We start from the raw sequence: 17,271 nt of genomic DNA on the forward strand, positions 1-17,271 counted from the left end.
TTTGGCTTCATTTCAAGGAAGTGCTTCTACAGGGAGGTTTTGACTGTAACAGTGAGTTGTCAAGTATTTTGACAGAGAGACTCCTAACTTCCAGATGCACAGGCTGTTGACTGAATTCTAATAGCAGGAACAGCCTTTTGTTTCCCATAAAATGCTGTTAAGAGTTGGTGTTTCCAAGGCATTTTGACAAGGCAGCATGTTTCTGTGTTGTGGTGCTGTGCTCTGATTTTCATCCCTATGCTGAAATTCAGAGCTGTTCTATTATCTGGGTACCTGAGATCTATACCCAAATTTCTAGCAGATCACATAAAGAAAGAAATACACTTTATGAATAATTAATTTACAGAAGATGCTTACTTACTAAAACATGTTTTTCAAGAAAAGCACTTCAACGGAGCAGAAAAATTTTTAATTTCCATCAGAGGATTTAAGCTTCATTAAGGCTCTGTCAGATCTGACATTGTGTGAGTTCCAAAAGCCTCAAGTGTCCCTGTAGAAAGCCTGCTGTAGGAAGCAGTTTCCACTGCATGTATAATAAAAAAGAAAAACCTCGTTCTCTAAACTATTCTGTAAGATTGTTTTATCATGCAGTTAAATTTCTGACAGCATTTCATCATGGAAGTGCTGAAAACTGTTCATGAAATGTTATTAACAGGAAACTAATACTGGGGCCTCGGTGTCAATAGTAAAAATCTCAGAGGGGAAAAAGAGGCTATTTTACCATCTGGTGTTGTTAACAGGAGTGCAGGAGAAGCTGGGAGTGATGAATAAAGGGGTGGTGTATGCTCTGTGGGATTATGAAGCCCAGAACAATGACGAGCTGTCATTCCACGAGGGCGATGCCATCACTATCCTGAGGCGCAAGGATGACAATGAAACGGAGTGGTGGTGGGCCCGCCTCAATGACAAGGAAGGCTATGTGCCTAAAAACCTCCTCGGGGTAAGTTCTTTCACCCTCTCCCTTCTATTTTTCACATGCACCTGGAGTAGGAACAGAAGGTGGATCTTTAGTCAGAATTCCTCTGTGCCCCATCCACAGCACTGTGAAGTAGTGTAAAGCACGTTATTCTCTCTGGCCTTTGTGCCATTATAAACAAACAGGAGAGGCTACTGTTAGGAGATTGGTGCTGGTTGTCATTAAGCAAGTTAGTAAATTTAATAGAGTTTATGCTTTAATGAGACTTTTTTTCTCCTCCTTGGCTAAAATATAGAGCGCTTATGGAAAATGTGGTGGCTCTATTAGGCAGCTTGAAGCTTTGGTTCAGAAAGTTCTTTGGGAAGGTTTTTAATACCTGGCACAAGATAAAAACATAGGTGTGTGTGTGACTTTAAAACAGGAAAGGGCCTTGAAGATGACAACTGTGGGCACATTGTTTATGCTGCTCAGAGAGATGGAACACTGTCAAGAGAGGCCAGGAATGTAAGGTGACTAAGTAGAGAGCTACTGAGGACAAAATGCATAAGAGAACCTTGCAGAGCAGGAAATAAGCTCTCTGGAGTGCTCAACAGGGAATTTTTGTACTTATGTAAAAGCATCCATTGTCTCTTCTGGATCTTGAGCTAAATGCACCATGTCATTTTCAGAGCAGCCATGTTGCTGCCATTAGCAGGAGTAAATCAGCCCTTTTCCTCCTGCTTCTTCTTTTTCAGGAGTGGCCTAAGAACACCCTCAAGCTTACAAAAACCCCACCCCCCAAAACACTTCATCACCGAGTTCTGCCTAATAAGTACCCCTTAGTTATAAATTATTTAAGTTGGCATTAACCTTGCAAAGCCTAATACTATTATTCTATTTTTTTAGTTATATCCACGAATAAAACCTCGACAACGAACCCTTGCTTGAACTCAGTTGTACAACAGTGCAGTACCATGCTGGTAACTGGAAACCTAGAACATACACTGGAGCCATCATTTTTGGTCATTTCACACAGAGAAATAAAACTATGATATTTAGTTTTAATGGTGCTTTCTCTTGTTAAATGGACAGCATCCACGATTTCCAAGATCTGCGGTTTGTAAATGAGGATTGTTTGTGTGACCCAGCACTGACGAGGAGAGCGACACCTCCGCTACCGCCAGTGTTGCGCCAGCTCTCGTCTAACGCGGTGTTTGAGTCAGAGTTCCGTGGTAGGAGCTTTCTTGTGTTCCGTGTTCAGAGGTGTCATTTGCGGAGTGCAGATGCACTGTCCAGTTTGCTCCAACCCCCCACAGCAACTGTCCCATGTCGGGATTTTGGGTATTTCTGTTCCATACCAGTGAATGTTGAGTTCTCATTACCCATCAACTCTTTGGGTTCTAGGACACAAGATCTTCACCTATTACATGCATAATTAAGTAGTTACCAAAGCTCAGTGAGGGCTAGGATTTTAGGTGGCAACACGGTAAACACTTAAATCCTAGTCTGGACAACCCCAACGAAAGCTTTACCTAGTCTAGCATCTTGCAGTATTTGCATTTAGAATCAAGCCAGAGAACTAACAAAAACCAACAGTATTTGTACACTTCTCAAAGTCCCTACACAATATTTCACTTGGTGTTTTATTTTCTTACTATTCAGCCTACATCACCGGTGTTACCTCTACGAATGTAAAGGTTCTCCTACTAACCCCCCGAGCTCATCCAGCCTGGACACAACAGTTAGTACTGAAGTTGCAGCAGCTTAAGGGATTTGTATGTCTGCAGGGATGAAAGTGCAATAGTTGAAAAGGGTAAGAGTCTGGTAAGGGTTATACTGTGTCACCTGAAGTCTGCCTGAGTCAGTCTAGAAGAAAATATGAAGGACTGGATAGAAGTAGAGAGAGTCATGTAGATGCCAAGTCAAGGAGAAGAAAGAAACAAGGTTTAGAGAAGGATTGAAGAAAGGCAATAGCTTATTTGAGGACAGTTTCTGTGGTTCTTGGCAGCCTTCAACTGCTGCCAAGGCAAGTTATGCAATAACCTGTTCCACTACATTGTAGTTTCAAGCAAAAAAGAAAAACCCCAAAACAGGCACTTCACTGGAATTGTACATGATTTTATATACCGAAAGTATATTTTGAATTTCCCATTATAAGTTTTAGCCATATTTCTTGTAATTTTCTCCCATTTAACAGTATGCAATTTGATTAACTCTTCATGTACAAGTTCTGTGTATAATTTATATATCCATTTCTGCAGTGCTGTAACTTGCTTTTACCACAGGTCAGCATTAACTGTATATATTGTGGTGAAAAGTGAAAGGGTATTATTGTTGAAGAATTTGCTACATGAATGTGATGATTTCAAGAGCCTATGATACACTAATTCAGAGAACATGTAAATGTGCACAATAAAGTACTGCTAAGGCATGGCTGCATTCTCCACTCTCTTTATAGAGGTCTCGACAGCAGATGTGGCTTTGGTCAGAGTCTGCATGGAAACACCAATTGTAGCTTGCCAAGGTTACAGCTGTCAAGCCATCTTTCCTCCTTGTTTTATCAGCTTCACTGAAGATGTGCTTACACACTAGTATCCCAGTATTCCAATTGGGACAAATCAGCTTAGAACTAAAATTAGTGTTTACTTTAGGAAAAGTGAAAATTTTCAGAGTTCAGGGACCATGGCGGCCATTACTATAGAAGTTGTATATTACAAAATTAAATAGCACCTCTTTTTTTAAATAAGTGAATTAATTTATTCATATTTGTACATTAAATTGTATACAATTTCAGGTAGCATAACAGATTAACAAAAGCTAGTTACCAAAAAAGAAAATACAAAACTAAAAATTATTCTGGAAGCTTATTACAGAAGTGAAGTTTCAAGGTCAAGTTCATGTAAGTCAATTCGGTGGTATTTGGTGAAATATTTAGATGTTTAAAATTAAATGTTTAAAAAAACTCATGTGATTTCTATAAAATCATATCTAAGGCAGATTTTTTTGTACATTGATTTTAAACATTTGGATAGAGGGAAAAACCTGAGATCTATACCCAAAAGCTATTCTCTGCAGAAGAGATATACACATTTGTTTGCTTCCTGTAGCAAACAGTATATATAATGGTTACTAAAAAAGTTGTGCTGTACATTAGCTGTAGTGCAGGTCACTTTCATATTAAGTGCCAGTAAAGGCTTAACAAAATATACAAAGTCTTAGAAGGTGAGGCTGTTTAAAGCATTAACTGTATACATATTGCACACTACCGTGAATACTCATGGTTCAAAAAAATACTCACATTGCATTTGCCAGTTCTTACATAATGAACCACACTGGAATGAGAGAGACAAGAACAGCAAATATTTCCAGCTATCAAATCAGCACAAAGTGAGAGGCAGGTCTGTGGAGGCTGGTGTCTGTGTGTGCCCTCAGGAGGCCACATCTGCAGTTCTCACTGGTCCCGAGACTCGTAGAGAAGTTTTGTTGCCTAACAGAAAGGGAAAATGTCAGTTTAAACTGAAGTTTCACTTGCAGCCACTTTATCTGCTTCCTACGCCTCCAAAAACCTCCTTTAAATCCAGGGCTTTCAATTCTTCTTATTTTTCTAATTTCCTAATTCTTCTCTATTTGTCTCCATCTGAGGCATGTACTAGCATCCAGGAAGTGCTGAATGCACTTGCATGGTGATAGGAAGTTTGAGCACACTGTGCTGAGTTGAGTAAAAGCTGGGGTAGGGGGACCTGGGGAGTTCTAAAATGGCAATAAAGCAGCAAAGAGCCACAAACCTGCCCATATACACTATAAATTACAGCAATCACCTGATCAGCAATCGATCAGGTGACTGATTTGAATGTAGCTTTAGTTTGTTTCCCACCATAACTCTGATTTAGGAAATATGAACCCTCAGTTTCATTACCCATGCAGGGCCTAGCACCAAAAAATTAAAGTCTTCCATTTCCAAAAATAAACAACTTCTTTCAACCTTCATGAAGTAGTAAAAACAATTAGCTGAACTTAGGGTCAAATGAGTATTTCATAGTGCTCATTCTTCAGCCAGTAACAAAATCCAAGTAAGTTTAAAGCCACATTCTTAGTTCTTTTCATCTAATAACATACATAAGATCTTGGGAAACCCTTCAGCGTGCATAAATTCTTCAGGTCTCTGAGCAGGAAGTTAAAGTCATGTTCATTACACCCAGCCATAGCTTCTGTTTTCTAAGCAACAAGGCCCTGAAGTCCTTGATAAAAAAAATAACAGAAGTACTCCTAAGGCTGAATGCTCTCTCTGGTGCTGCTAAACACCCTATATAAAGATTTTCTTCATCCTTGTCTAAGTTTTGGCTACTTTGCCTACCTTATGCATAGCTGCAAGCCAGGCTGCTGACAGCTTCTTGTTACAGCTGAAGTCTTCACCAGCAGTAAACTTCATCTGTGTCACCTCCTCCGACCCTGGTACCTTGTACTGCAGGATCATTCCTATGGCACGAGTGTTGCCTCCTGAAAAGAGAAATAACATCTGGAACAGCAGCAGGTTTTACCAACTAAGTAACACAACATTTTCCAGCTCATGAGTATGTTTGGAGAAATGTGCTCATTGCTCAGTTCAGAGCACAAGCAGCTGCTGGATCTGAGGAGCTCATGACCATGGCTCATAGTGCCAGGCAGTAGAACCTGCAGCCTCATATTGTTTCATTTTCTCTGCCAAGCACCAAGGCAGAACTTGAATCAGCCTTCAGGTAAAGCCACACACCTGGAACACCCTCGTTATTTATTATCACCATGGTAAGACATTGATACCACGGTTTCCTATGGTAGCCTGCAGTCTGTAGGCTTAGGGTCCAACCAAGCTGATGGCAAAGCAGGGTCCTGCTGGATACAGCTTGGCACAGCAGGCAGCAGTCCCTCCACACCTGGCAAAGTTTGGGAATGATGCTTACATAAGGCTAGAGAACAGCTGGCAATATCATTTACTTCCTGAAGGAAATTGCTGCCAAAGACTCTGCTCTGCCAAGAGCTCAATAAGCAAGGTGTTAGTATCTCTCTTGCTGAGGCTGCAGAGATGAAGATAAACCAAAGCAAAAATAGAGACATTTAACCAGAACTTTTAGAATGACACATTACTGTCATTACTTCCTGCAGCAGTGGAGCATAAACTAAGCCCTAGGAACACAGGACACTTCTTACACAGCTCTTTTTAGAAGTGTCTGCCTGAGAGGGCTCCTGGAGGCTGTTACTGCATTATCTGGGGAGCCAAAACAAATCACAATCTAAGCCAAACTCAATCTAGTTAGTGCTGTTAGTACACCTAACCCAATCAGAAGCCCACAGCAGGGTTTATAAAAGAGCTGTTTTCTACTCTCCTAGGATAAATGGAAATTCAACTTCATCAATTGCTTCTCTGCACCTACTGATCAGAATAATGGATTAAGGCTCTACTGAAGGATAAACCAGTGGAAATCACACACCTACAACCTTGATCAGTTTGCCCATGTCTGGCATTACTAAGACAGAATACACCTTGCATAACAAAGAGGCTTTTCTTTTCAAGTTGTGTAAAAGCAAGCCATTAATTAACAGTTTCAGTGCAAAGCCTTTCCAGACAGCACACAGGGAATATATTCATTTCTAGTATGCCAAATTCAGCAACTTGCTGAAGCAGGTGATCTGTAACATTGTGTACTACTGCAGATACCATTTCTCATCTTTCCTTCTCCCAGCATGGACAACAACACTTTGGTCTAAAGAAGGCTTTGAGTACCTTAGTTCTCCTCCAGAGTGTTACAAAACATTCACTCTTGGTTTATTAAACAGACATATGGGAAGGAACAGATACATGTCAGACTTATGAACATAACTCAAGTTGAACAGCAATTATGGATCAAGCAAATAATCAGCACTACAGAGAAAAAAAGAGGTGAGGGGGTCATGACATGCTTGGGTGAGTCATGCTGAAAGGCACTGCAGATACCTTCAGTAACAGGCTGGCTCTCCAGAAGGCTGGTGTAAGTGTGAGTATCTTTTTCTACCATCAAGAAGGAAGGCAGGCAGAAGAGAGATAAAGCAGTCAGAAGAGTAGTGAACAAGGAATTACAGGAGCATTAAGTGACTCAGCAATATACCTGGTTGATTTAAATACCAAGGTAAGTTTATTCAAGTTAACATGCTGTACTGACTGAATAATGCACAGATGGGCTGTGCAATTAGAAAAACCCAGCAGTGACAGAAGTGCTGATAAAGAACAATTATTGAAATTCCTGACCTTGTTTGTTCTCATTTCAGTCAATTCATATTCAGGTTCATCCTGAAATACTCTAAAATCTGGTAAGAGATGGGGCAGTAAGTTGCTGCACTCCAGTTTAGATGTTACCAGTTTCATTTGGCCACCCCTTCGTCTTGAATGAAATTAAGAAAGGATAGTTCAACTGTTTGCTCCCCCTCCCCCATTTCATTCTGTTAACAATGTACCAGTCAAGGCAAAATCCCAGCTGGATTCTGAAATGGAAGCTACCAAAGACTAACGGTTCCCTCCTATGAGCTCTTAAATCAGTAAATATTTGTACATACCCAAGGGAACAGGTACAACCACCCTTACTCAGGTTTATCAAGAGGCTCTTCCAGTTTAAGGCTGTAGGGGAACTTCTCAATCTTTAGGTGTTCCCCCAAATCCCAGCAGCCACCTGGGACAGGGTCTCACAAACTCTGCTCTATTCTGACAGCAGTTGTAACCAACACAGTTACACACTGAATGCACTGTCTAGCTCAATAACTGCAGCTTCATTTCTTTTTTTTTCTTAATAGTTCATTTATATTAAAAGAAAATTTACCTCCAGGAGTAAATCCCTCTGTAAGTATCTGAACAGTTGAAATCTGTATAATTTCAATTTCATAATGGCTGTCTCCATCCAAAATCAGGTATCTACATAATAGAAGAAAAAGGGTTTTTTCACTTTTTTTTCCCTACAATATCAATTCCAAATCAAAGGAAAAAAATAAAACAATCTCTCTGTGACACTGTTTTTGTGTTCTTTGGGGTGAGGAGGGATAGAAATCAAGCAGAAAATACTACTTTTAATTGAAATGTCACCCTTCCAAGACATTCTGATCCACACTGTTAGTAAATTCAAACAAACATTCCACTATTGTTGGATCTACCCTTTCAGACCGATTACTCTGTCCAACATCCTCAGGGCATGTTACTCTCCTATTTTTTTAGGCTATTATGTAAGAATAGAGCTGTAAGTACAACAATGCTATAGTTTACAAGTGCAGTTTCTATAAATCTTTCTCACCTCTGGTTGTTGGAAAGTCGACAAACCATGAGCTCAGATTTATCAGATGCTCCCAGAGTTACAAAGAATGTAGCACCTGGAAAGAAATGTTTTAGTATTCTAATACAGAATTCAAGAAGCAACATTCAAGTATCAGAAAGAACAGCTAACTTCTACTTACTAATACACTGAATTGAGTGACATAAGAATAACTGAAATATTAAACTGTTTAACATCAGCAAAACACTCAAGTATAAAAAGCTGATCTTTAATTATCATGTTCTGACTTACAGGACCTTTTATGCTATGCAATTTCTCCTATGTGAGAAATTTCTCCCATGTGCAGAAATGCAGATGATATCCAAGAGGAATCTTTTAAAAGTGAGAAGAGATTTGGAGGTGGCAAAGACAGGCAATTAAAGACCCTCTGTGATCACTGTAACACAAATTATTGTTTCTGTATTAAAAAAAAAAAAAACAATTTAATAGCAGGATGTGACCTTCAGTTCTATGCTTAAGAAACTGTAAAGACATCTTTTTTTCATTACTGAAGGCTGGCTCAGTCTTATTGTGAGGTCAATGAACTTCAGCCTTCATGTTGATTCTTCCCCTTCAAAACTGCTTTGGCAAGGGGAAAGTCACTGTTGCTACACTAGAGAAGTGACTCAGAACTCCAAGCAGCCCTACACGCCCGACCCCTTTGCTTCCTCCATGCCTCATGCTCCCTGTATTACCTAATCCCAACACTGCTGGCCTGGGAAATGAAGAAACTAACATCCAGCTCTGCCAAATGGTCTGCAGTCCATCTCCATAACATGAACCATGCAGCCTTGGTGTTTCACCTTGTTACTTCCCAGTTCACCCAGGCTCACAGACCCCGTGCTGCTGAAGTGAGACAGAGATTGCAGCACCAAGGCTGGAGAAGGACAGTACAGCCACCATCACCACCTCTCTGACCACGATCTGTGGCTCTACAGCAAGTCAGAACAACTTCAGAACATGAAAGCAAACAGGACAAGCTTTAAAAAAAAAGTCTTCAGTTTTAAAGATGTGATTTAAAAACTCATCTACGCCTTCATGGCAAAGCAGAGTGAAGAATGATTTATGTGCTCCAGGATGAACACACTCCCTTCTGAACCCAGGATCTCCCCAGGAACATCCATGGCCATCACATGTGGGGCTTAACTTGCCCATTATGCACATTGGCATCATGCTGAGAGATCATCAAAAAGGCACTGAAGGATCACAGACTTTTAAAAACTGAAGTTTCAACTTTCTTAATATAACCAGAACATGAATTACTGTATTGCATGAAGGTTTAAACCTATGGAAAGTTGAGTACTCTGCCATCAACCACAGCTGTAGGCCATGGACAAGATCAAAGCTCTCACATGAAGCTTGAAACAAGCACTATATCTTGTCTGAAAAGATTAAAATATTCTCTAAAGTATTTTTCATCCTTGTTTAATGTAACAGGAATATGGCTAAAAGATGCATTATTTCAAGGAAAATGCCAACTGCACACTCATCTGTTCTCACAGGTATGAAATATTTGTCATTAATTAAATCACTCTTCCTAAAGACCAAGAAGTACAAACTGAGGTGCAAACATTGCCTACAAAGTGTGAACCTCTCTCTAAATAAACCAGCAACACAAAATCATTAACTAAAAAACAAGAGGCGTGACAAAGAGGAGACAAAACCACAGCTTGGCTGGAGAAGAAGCACTGCTCTTGCTGCTCACTGCAATTTGAATAAATGCAAAGAGGAGCACTGGGTGCTTACCATTCATGAGCACTTTGAGCTGTCTGTCGTAGAACTCCGTCTCCTTCTGCGAGACCAGGGCGCACTCCGCACACTGGCGCACGGGGTCCACGAAGCACATGCGAGGCAGAGGCACTTTTTTACTGCAGCACTTGTCACAGAAACACTTCCCACACCTTCGGCAGTGATGCTAAGCACGAGAGAACACTGCCTTTACTTATTTACAAAGCAAATGGATAGGTTACTACAAGTTTCTCAGGTGTGAAATGTGCATGTTGAGGGACAGGTAGAAGAAATTAACTGCTACAGTGGCAGACAGGAAGCTCTTGAGGTTGAACACAAAATACTGAGTATAATATGAACAGCAGCACTCTAAGCCTTTGCTGGCACTCTGTAAAGATGCTTCTGGAGCAGAAAAGACAGGAAAGGGCTTCTCTGGTGTCCAGTAAATACTTCACCTTCCTGTCAATAAAAACCCATGAGAAGAGTGGTTTCCAGGTCCTTTCCCACTTCTGACAAAAGATCTTGGAGAACTTCAACTGAGGTTTCTGTTCTTCTTCAACTGAAAATATTATTCTTCTCTTTTTAAAACTTATTCTCAAGTTTCTCCCAAAGGAAAAGTATAAGAATCTTCACACTTAGAACCTAAAGCTTCTCCTTTTATCAGAAGTATCAGGCAGCACAGCACAAATCCAGTGAAGTTGTGAAACCAGAACGAGTAGTGCAGTTTCACAGCCCCTAAATCTGCAACCAGTGGCCTGTGCTCCAGATCACTGCTGGGGTGTGACAGTGCCAGTAGATCTTCCTGATGCAAGCTCTCATGACAGAACAAGTACTCCCAGGCAAGCAGGAACTCATCTGTGGCTCAAAGCAAGCCTGAAAGTTTGATACAAGGAACGGATAACACTGCACTTTTGGTCAGTGTTAGGCTTTCCTTCCTAATGTTCTGCAAAACTCTCTGGAGTACCTATTTCCTAAGGCTATCTCCAATTGCTTCCAACAGCTAACACAAGGGAAACCCAGCAGCTTGTCATCTGGTATAATATGAGTGTGTCTGGTTTAAAATTTCTCCTTCCCTCTCCCTCCAAACAATTAAATTAAAAAACATGGACTATGTCACTGCGCTACAAGTCACACTTCCACATTTTTCTTCGCTTTTGTAAGCCTGTGTTAACAAAGTGTCAATGTAATTATACAAAGGAATTATGTTCCCTCCTAAAAATCACTGCTGGCCTTCCTTGGGAGGGTACTTTGCAGAATTCTGCATGTCATATTCTGCACACCAGTCTGCATTCCACAGTGACCTCTTACCATTAATAAACAGAATTTAATGTTAGTGTTTTCTCTTCATCCAGTGAGTCTAATTATGTAGTTTACACTTTCTACTTTAATTGGAATTTCTCTCTTCCAAACTAAAGGCAAATCCTGGTTTACTTTTCAAAATATGTCAATTTTAGTATTTTGCAACATTTACGGCTTCATATTTCATTAATTTATCTTACCTTTCTAGTTATGAAGTCAAATTTTGTATCACACTGCATACATCTTGGGCACTGGAAAACAGTACAAACTAAGATTAGTCTACATTTTTTTTAAACCTTTAATTCTACCACCATATACAAAGAATGAGCTTTATATTATGCCCCATAAAGAAACACCTCCAACAAATTTCCATCCCTTATCTTTTCACTATGGATGGCTTTCATTTAATATTGATGTAGCAAAATAATGTCATCTCCATTTGCAAGACGAAAAAAAAGCTGCCAAACTTCCCCCTAATGAATAGTGCATCCTGCCAGCAGGCAAAACTACATCTCAGAACTACTTACCATTCTTGATAACGTTTGGCTATCCAGACAGTCCCATATTCCAGAGTCAACTGGTTTTCTGTAAGTTGTCCTCACTTGAATACGATGCTCTGCTGACTCGCCAAAACGTTGTTTACACAATTTAATGCTCTCAAGACTCACACATTTTCGAAACATGCTAAGAGATATTTGGTTTTCTTCCAAGCCACCAAGACCTAATGCTTATTCCAGCTACAAAAAGTCACTTCCTGAAATATCTCTTCCTAAAACAAACTTACACCCACACTCCTTTCAAAAAAGTGACAGAAAAAAACTGAAGGAGTTTCTCTCTTCCAACTAAGTAGAGTTTAAGGGGTGACAGTTTTGACTGTGTTAACGACCAGAAGTGATCAGTGACTGTTGGACAATCAAAATTTTCTGTACAGAAATTCACCTACCACAGGTCGATACCCAACCCTTAGGTCAGCGGATTTTCAACAAAACTTTACATATTTTTATCTACCATATCAAACCCCAGTGTCTGAGGCCTATAATACAATTCTTGCTATATTTACTTGCAAATATTAATGCAAAATTATGCCTGACATCTTACTCAGGAGAACATGGTTAGATCCTGTACTAGGTTTTATAACTCTATAAACCCAAACTCTTCAAGCCAGACTATCTCAGACTACAGCAGAATGTCCTCTTAACCACATGCCCTAAGCTGAGCAGGTGCTATTTGCTAAGCACACAGTAATCACCCTTTGCCTTTAATTAACATATTTCAATAATTAACCCTTTTTCTTCTATAAATCCCCTCAGGCTACAACAGCTTCTATTCAGGGACTTTTGCTCCAGCAGATGCTCAATCGCTGTCACAAGTTCAACATCTGCAGTCAAGAAAATATTACAGCAGCTAAATTAAAAATTCTCCAGAAATTTTTCATGTCCTTTTGAAGTGTAAGCTTGTTAACAATTGGCAATAGTTTATATGAAAGGCTCTGCTGTCTAAACAGACGTTTAACACATTAGACAGCAATGGCAGTCACTGCCGTGGAACGTAAACACCTACTTGCAGAATTTGTTACAACAAGCTGTTTCTAAATCCCACACAGAAGAGCACCACAAGTGTTCCTGAATTGTTTTAACTAACACTGAACTGAGGCATCCAAACACATCTTTTCACAATGGCTGCAGAAAAGGTTAATTCAATACTCACTGATAAGTAAGGTCTGCGTGAAGCAATTCCAGCATACACCAGGTTTCACCTCTGTAACAAGTAGAACTCTACAGCTAATATCATGTTCTGTTCTACCTTGTTTTAATTTTTGACATGTAGTTTAATAGCCTGCCTGGGAACTGGACCTGGCAATAATTTTGGTATGCCTTGAACTTACCCGAGTTGTAATTAATTTTCTTAATGAAAATATTTGGGATTTTTTCGTTGGGTTTTGGTGGTGGTGATGATTTTTTGGTTCGCCTGGACTGGATTTTTGGGGGGGGGGGGGGGGGGGCGTTATTTGGTTTTTGTCAAAATGCAAAAAGCACAAGTCACAAGCTAGAGGTGAAAAAAAAAATCAAACCCAAACTCCTCTACATAGATTTCATACAGAATGCTATGCTAAACATAAAAGTAGTTTTTAGGTAGGAACAAAATTATCCATCCTCGTATTTAACACAAACTACAGAAAAATATTTCTGAATGCCAGACCCATGATGATAGCCCTGCCTGATACAAACAGCAGTCCTAAATAAATCACAAGTCAAGTAGCACACGGTAGCTGGCATTGCAAAATGGGATTTTCCTAGGAAAATGTTCTGACACAAGCAAGCTCAAGATACTGTTCCTTTGAGGTATTTCTGCTTTAAGTAACCAGAACAGAGTGAACCATTTGCATAATGTCAACTTCTGCTTTGCCTGGGACAAGATATTTATTGAGAACATGTTGAAAGATGAATCCTTCCTATTCATCCATACACTGACATAATTAGAGAGCAACTTGCATTGAATTAAGTTTTATTGCTTGGAGGGGTTTTACCACATTAAAAAAGAAGGAAACACAATGTCCAAGTTACTTCTCATGTGTTCAAACAAAAAGATGTGAAGCAAGAAATTAAATAAGAATTCATGTCAGAAGTAAATTCATTTCACGTGCACTCAACCACCAATATCAATATCAAATTACTTCATCTAGAAAGAGGAAAATAGAAGAACATCCAACAGCTGTTGGATTTTGGCATTAATTTAAAAATACCAAGAGCTGGTTCACTGCAAACTTCTCGTGGGTTTGCTCAAGTGTGATAACTTATTTCCATAATCCCACAGATCCAGCCAGAGGTGAGAATCCCATCGATGGACAGGAATCTATAGTTACACTTCACATGCTTTATTTGCATAAATAGTAACAGAGTGGTTCTAGAAGTGATGCATGGGAACACCTGGCTGAGCTCCTTAACACAGTGAACCTGTGCAATCAAGGAAGTTCAGGAAATCCCACCTGAACACACCTGGCCAAAGCAGCTGAGAACAGAGGGGGAAAGGGCAGGATGCAAACACAGGGCAGACAGAGCTCAGGTGCTCTCTGACACTGCCTGAGCCTGGATTTTGCCAGGAGTCCAAGGGCAGCTCTGCCACACAACCAGTGCCCCTCCCAGAGCCTGAGCCAGGAGAGGAGCCAGGAGAGCTCAGTTCCCTCCTGCAGCCACCGAGGAGCCCAGGGAACCCTTCCACCACATCTGTCAGCTCCTCTGCAGCACACAATGTTCCTCAGCCACAGAAACATCTGGTACACAGCTGGATATCACAAGGTTTGGCCACCTCTGCAGGCAAACTGACACATTTTGCTCAATTTCCTTAAGAGAAATATCATCAATTAAGCTCTGCTGGTGATTAACAAAGAAATTCTGAGTCAGACAAGGCACATGCAGAGACCAACATTTTAAGCTCTGTCCTGATGCTCAGCACCGAATTTCATAAATCCCCCTCAACTCATTACCTGTATTACAAATAAGATTACTTTAAAAAGTAAAGTTTTTAGTAGTCCTGCTTCAGCCTTGCATTTCAAATTCCTCATGGTTACTGATATTTTAAGACTGCATAAACTTGTGATTAAAAAAATTTAAAACTTTTTGAAATTATATTTCAGTGCTGTATGAGCTGCACAAAACTACCAAATGCCATAATTCTTAGGTGGCCTTAATTTAAAAAAATAAGCCAATTGACTCTTCTTGCATAAGAAAAATAAAGCTACTGGATTTTGTGAGTGTTACTGGCTGCACAGCAAAAGCCAATGGATTTGAAAAGCCAGATCAGAATTTGCTAATACCACTCAAGGTCTTGTCTTGGACATAGACACTTCATTTTTAATTATGTCTGACATGGTAACAAGAGCAAGCATCCTCAACTAATCCACTGCCTAAGTAACTCTGTCTCTTTAAATTTAATTGTTCTTAACAAAAACATGGAATTTATAAGATACCTGGTGTATCACATACCTCCTATATTTAAGGGAAAAGCTTGTAACATGTTTGGCAATTGTTAACCAAAGGTATGTCAGAACTCTAATATACTTCCAGAAACTTAGCAAAATAACTAACCACAAAATAACAATTCATAATCTTAACCTTGCATTAACAAATGCATTTAAAATATTTACCTCTATCACACTTCCTCTCAACAGCAAATATCACAGAGCACATTCAGTCACAATCCAACACCCTCAGCCTATAGATCAGCAGACTACAGGGGAAAAGTTGAATTTTAAGGAGAATGAATACCAACAATAGAACTGTAATATAAAATTCAAACTAACAACACACATCAGACTGATGTATATAAAATATACAGACTTAATTCTCTATATATATCTAACTAGTTTAAACAGATTCTACCACAATCCCCAATCTTTAGCTGAATTAAGATGGTTGTGCATATTAAAAGTGCGTTAGAGGTACTTTGGTTTCCTTAATGAAACTGGTCTGCTATAATCACGGACTACCGAGAGGCTGAACTGCACTCCGAAGGTCAGGGACAAAAGCAATTTCAATTGTTACACGAACGAGATTCCCTGATGAGGACGGTGTCAGCAATCGGGTTTCCAGGTGAGTGCACGGGATGCAGCACACGGGAGGCAGCACGAAGGGAAAACCTTTGCACAAGAAGTGCTCGGAGCAGCACACACCCAGACCCCAGAGCACACCGGCCCCGCAAAGGACACTCCACTGAAGATTTATTTACCCTAGCCACGCTTCCCTAAGGCAGCAAAAGCTGCTGCTGATGGCCCGGAGGTTTTAATATGCATGGAAGAGACCAACTTGAGAAAATTCCCAGAAGATCCTGCAGCAGATCGCTTGTTCAGAATGAGCTGAACACTCACTCGCCAAAAAGGGCTGCTCTGGGCAAACCATCAAGCGACTTACGGCTCCCACCCTTTATAGCAGCAGAGACTGGCCTGAGCTGCACAAACTGTGCTGGCAGACCGAGCCTCCAGAATCATTATTATTATTATTATTATTTTACACAGAACATTCTGCCTTCAAGAGATACCAGGCAGAGGAAAAAGTTTTCTTCTTCATTCCTAACCAAAGGAGGACTCCGTGTTCCCGTACAGAACAGACCAAACACGTCCGTATCGGCTCTGTTGGATGAGTCCCCGCTTAAATTCACACTGGCTCATCTAAAATAAATCTTCATTCCGGTCACATTTAAATGCACTGGCGTGTGTCCACACCACAAAACGTTGGCAATAAATAAATAAAACAAACAATGGATTCTATGTTGTATGTGCATCTGGATGCAGCGACTGGCAACGATTAACTCTCATTACGTGAAATTAAAAATATCACCATCACATTGTTTGCTTAGTAAGTATTTAAAAGCAAAGTTGACTAAAACAGACTGAGTTGTTCGACAACTGCTTAACACTACGAACACCAGGAGCCAGAAGGGCTGTTCTAACTCAGCCTTATCGCTTCAATAATTTATGCAATTAGTTTTAAACGTACACGGCCTCCAGAACCACCTTTATAAGCATTTAAAGTAATACTGCACAGTTCGCTACACTTCTAATCACCAATCGCTGGCGAATTTTCGCGACGGGGCCGCACACCCCTGAAGAACGAGTGACAGCCCTATCCTCGCGTCCTTTAACCCATTAATCTAAGGGAAATAAAAAAGCGAAGGGAAAGGGGAACGGGAAGGAGGGAAAGGGAAGCGCGGCGCCCCTGCCCCCGGCGGTACCTCCTTGTCGGGCACCCAGGGCGGCTCGTCGAGGCCGAAGGGGCTGCGGGCGGCGCGGTGCTCGGGCACCATGCGCAGCCCGCTCGGGGAGCGCACCAGCTTCTTCGCGTCGCCGCCCGACATCTTCCCCCGCGCGCCGCCGCCGCCGCGGGACGGCCGCCGCCCCGCCCAATGGCTGCGCGGCGCTGCGCGACGGGCACGGCAGCCAACCAATGGGAAGCAGGGCGCTCAGGCCCCGCCCACACGCCCCGGGCCTGCCAGCCAGTCCCGTGTCCCTTGGCGTGCTAGTCCCGCCTCCTCCGTGCCCCGCAACCC

The 17,271-nt window shown here is 41.0% G+C and overlaps 2 protein-coding genes across 6 annotated transcripts in view; one reads left to right on the forward strand and one right to left on the reverse strand.

The window, feature by feature from the left end:
* PPP1R13B (protein phosphatase 1 regulatory subunit 13B) overlaps positions 1 to 3,326 on the forward strand; it is a 69,905-nt gene extending 66,579 nt beyond the window's left edge. For both annotated transcript variants that reach the window (XM_053981668.1, XM_053981669.1), the window contains 2 exons: positions 741 to 940; positions 1,802 to 3,326. In XM_053981668.1, coding sequence (XP_053837643.1) covers positions 741 to 940; positions 1,802 to 1,843 — 242 coding nt within the window. In that variant the 3' untranslated portion in view covers positions 1,844 to 3,326. The remainder of the gene's footprint in view (positions 1 to 740; positions 941 to 1,801) is intronic.
* A 299-nt stretch (positions 3,327 to 3,625) lies between these two features.
* On the reverse strand, positions 3,626 to 17,219 carry ZFYVE21 (zinc finger FYVE-type containing 21). 4 transcript variants are annotated; one of them, XM_053981681.1, is made up of 8 exons: positions 11,757 to 12,280; positions 11,430 to 11,480; positions 9,949 to 10,117; positions 8,185 to 8,260; positions 7,720 to 7,811; positions 6,864 to 6,917; positions 5,250 to 5,392; positions 3,626 to 4,382 (listed from the first exon to the last, which is right to left on the reverse strand). In XM_053981681.1, exons 1-8 carry the CDS (start codon positions 11,910 to 11,912, stop codon positions 4,347 to 4,349), a joined length of 777 nt encoding a protein of 258 aa, XP_053837656.1. In that variant the 5' UTR covers positions 11,913 to 12,280; the 3' UTR covers positions 3,626 to 4,346. The 4 variants fall into 4 exon arrangements, with proteins under 4 accessions (XP_053837656.1, XP_053837657.1, XP_053837658.1 ...); XM_053981682.1 differs by lacking the exon at positions 11,757 to 12,280 and adding an exon at positions 16,957 to 17,219 and having other exon boundaries at positions 3,627 to 4,382; XM_053981683.1 differs by lacking the exon at positions 6,864 to 6,917 and having other exon boundaries at positions 3,628 to 4,382; positions 11,757 to 12,275.
* Positions 17,220 to 17,271: the final 52 nt, after the last annotated feature.

Source organism: Vidua macroura, chromosome 6 (assembly GCF_024509145.1).
Source record: "Vidua macroura isolate BioBank_ID:100142 chromosome 6, ASM2450914v1, whole genome shotgun sequence".
NCBI classification, from domain to species: Eukaryota; Metazoa; Chordata; class Aves; order Passeriformes; family Viduidae; genus Vidua; species Vidua macroura.

What these genes read in the sequence shown, in the direction of transcription:
- ZFYVE21 (XM_053981681.1), bottom strand. Translation starts at nt 11,912, where the DNA reads ATGTTTCGAAAATGTGTGAGTCTTGAGAGCATTAAATTGTGTAAACAA. An exon ending in GCTCAAAGTGCTCATGAATG is followed by an intron (nt 8,261 to 9,948) that starts GTAAGCACCCAG and finishes ATTTCTTTCCAG; the next exon opens with GTGCTACATTCTTTGTAACT. An exon ending in GAGCCAGCCTGTTACTGAAG is followed by an intron (nt 5,393 to 6,863) that starts GTATCTGCAGTG and finishes TTCTCTTTTCAG; the next exon opens with GAGGCAACACTCGTGCCATA.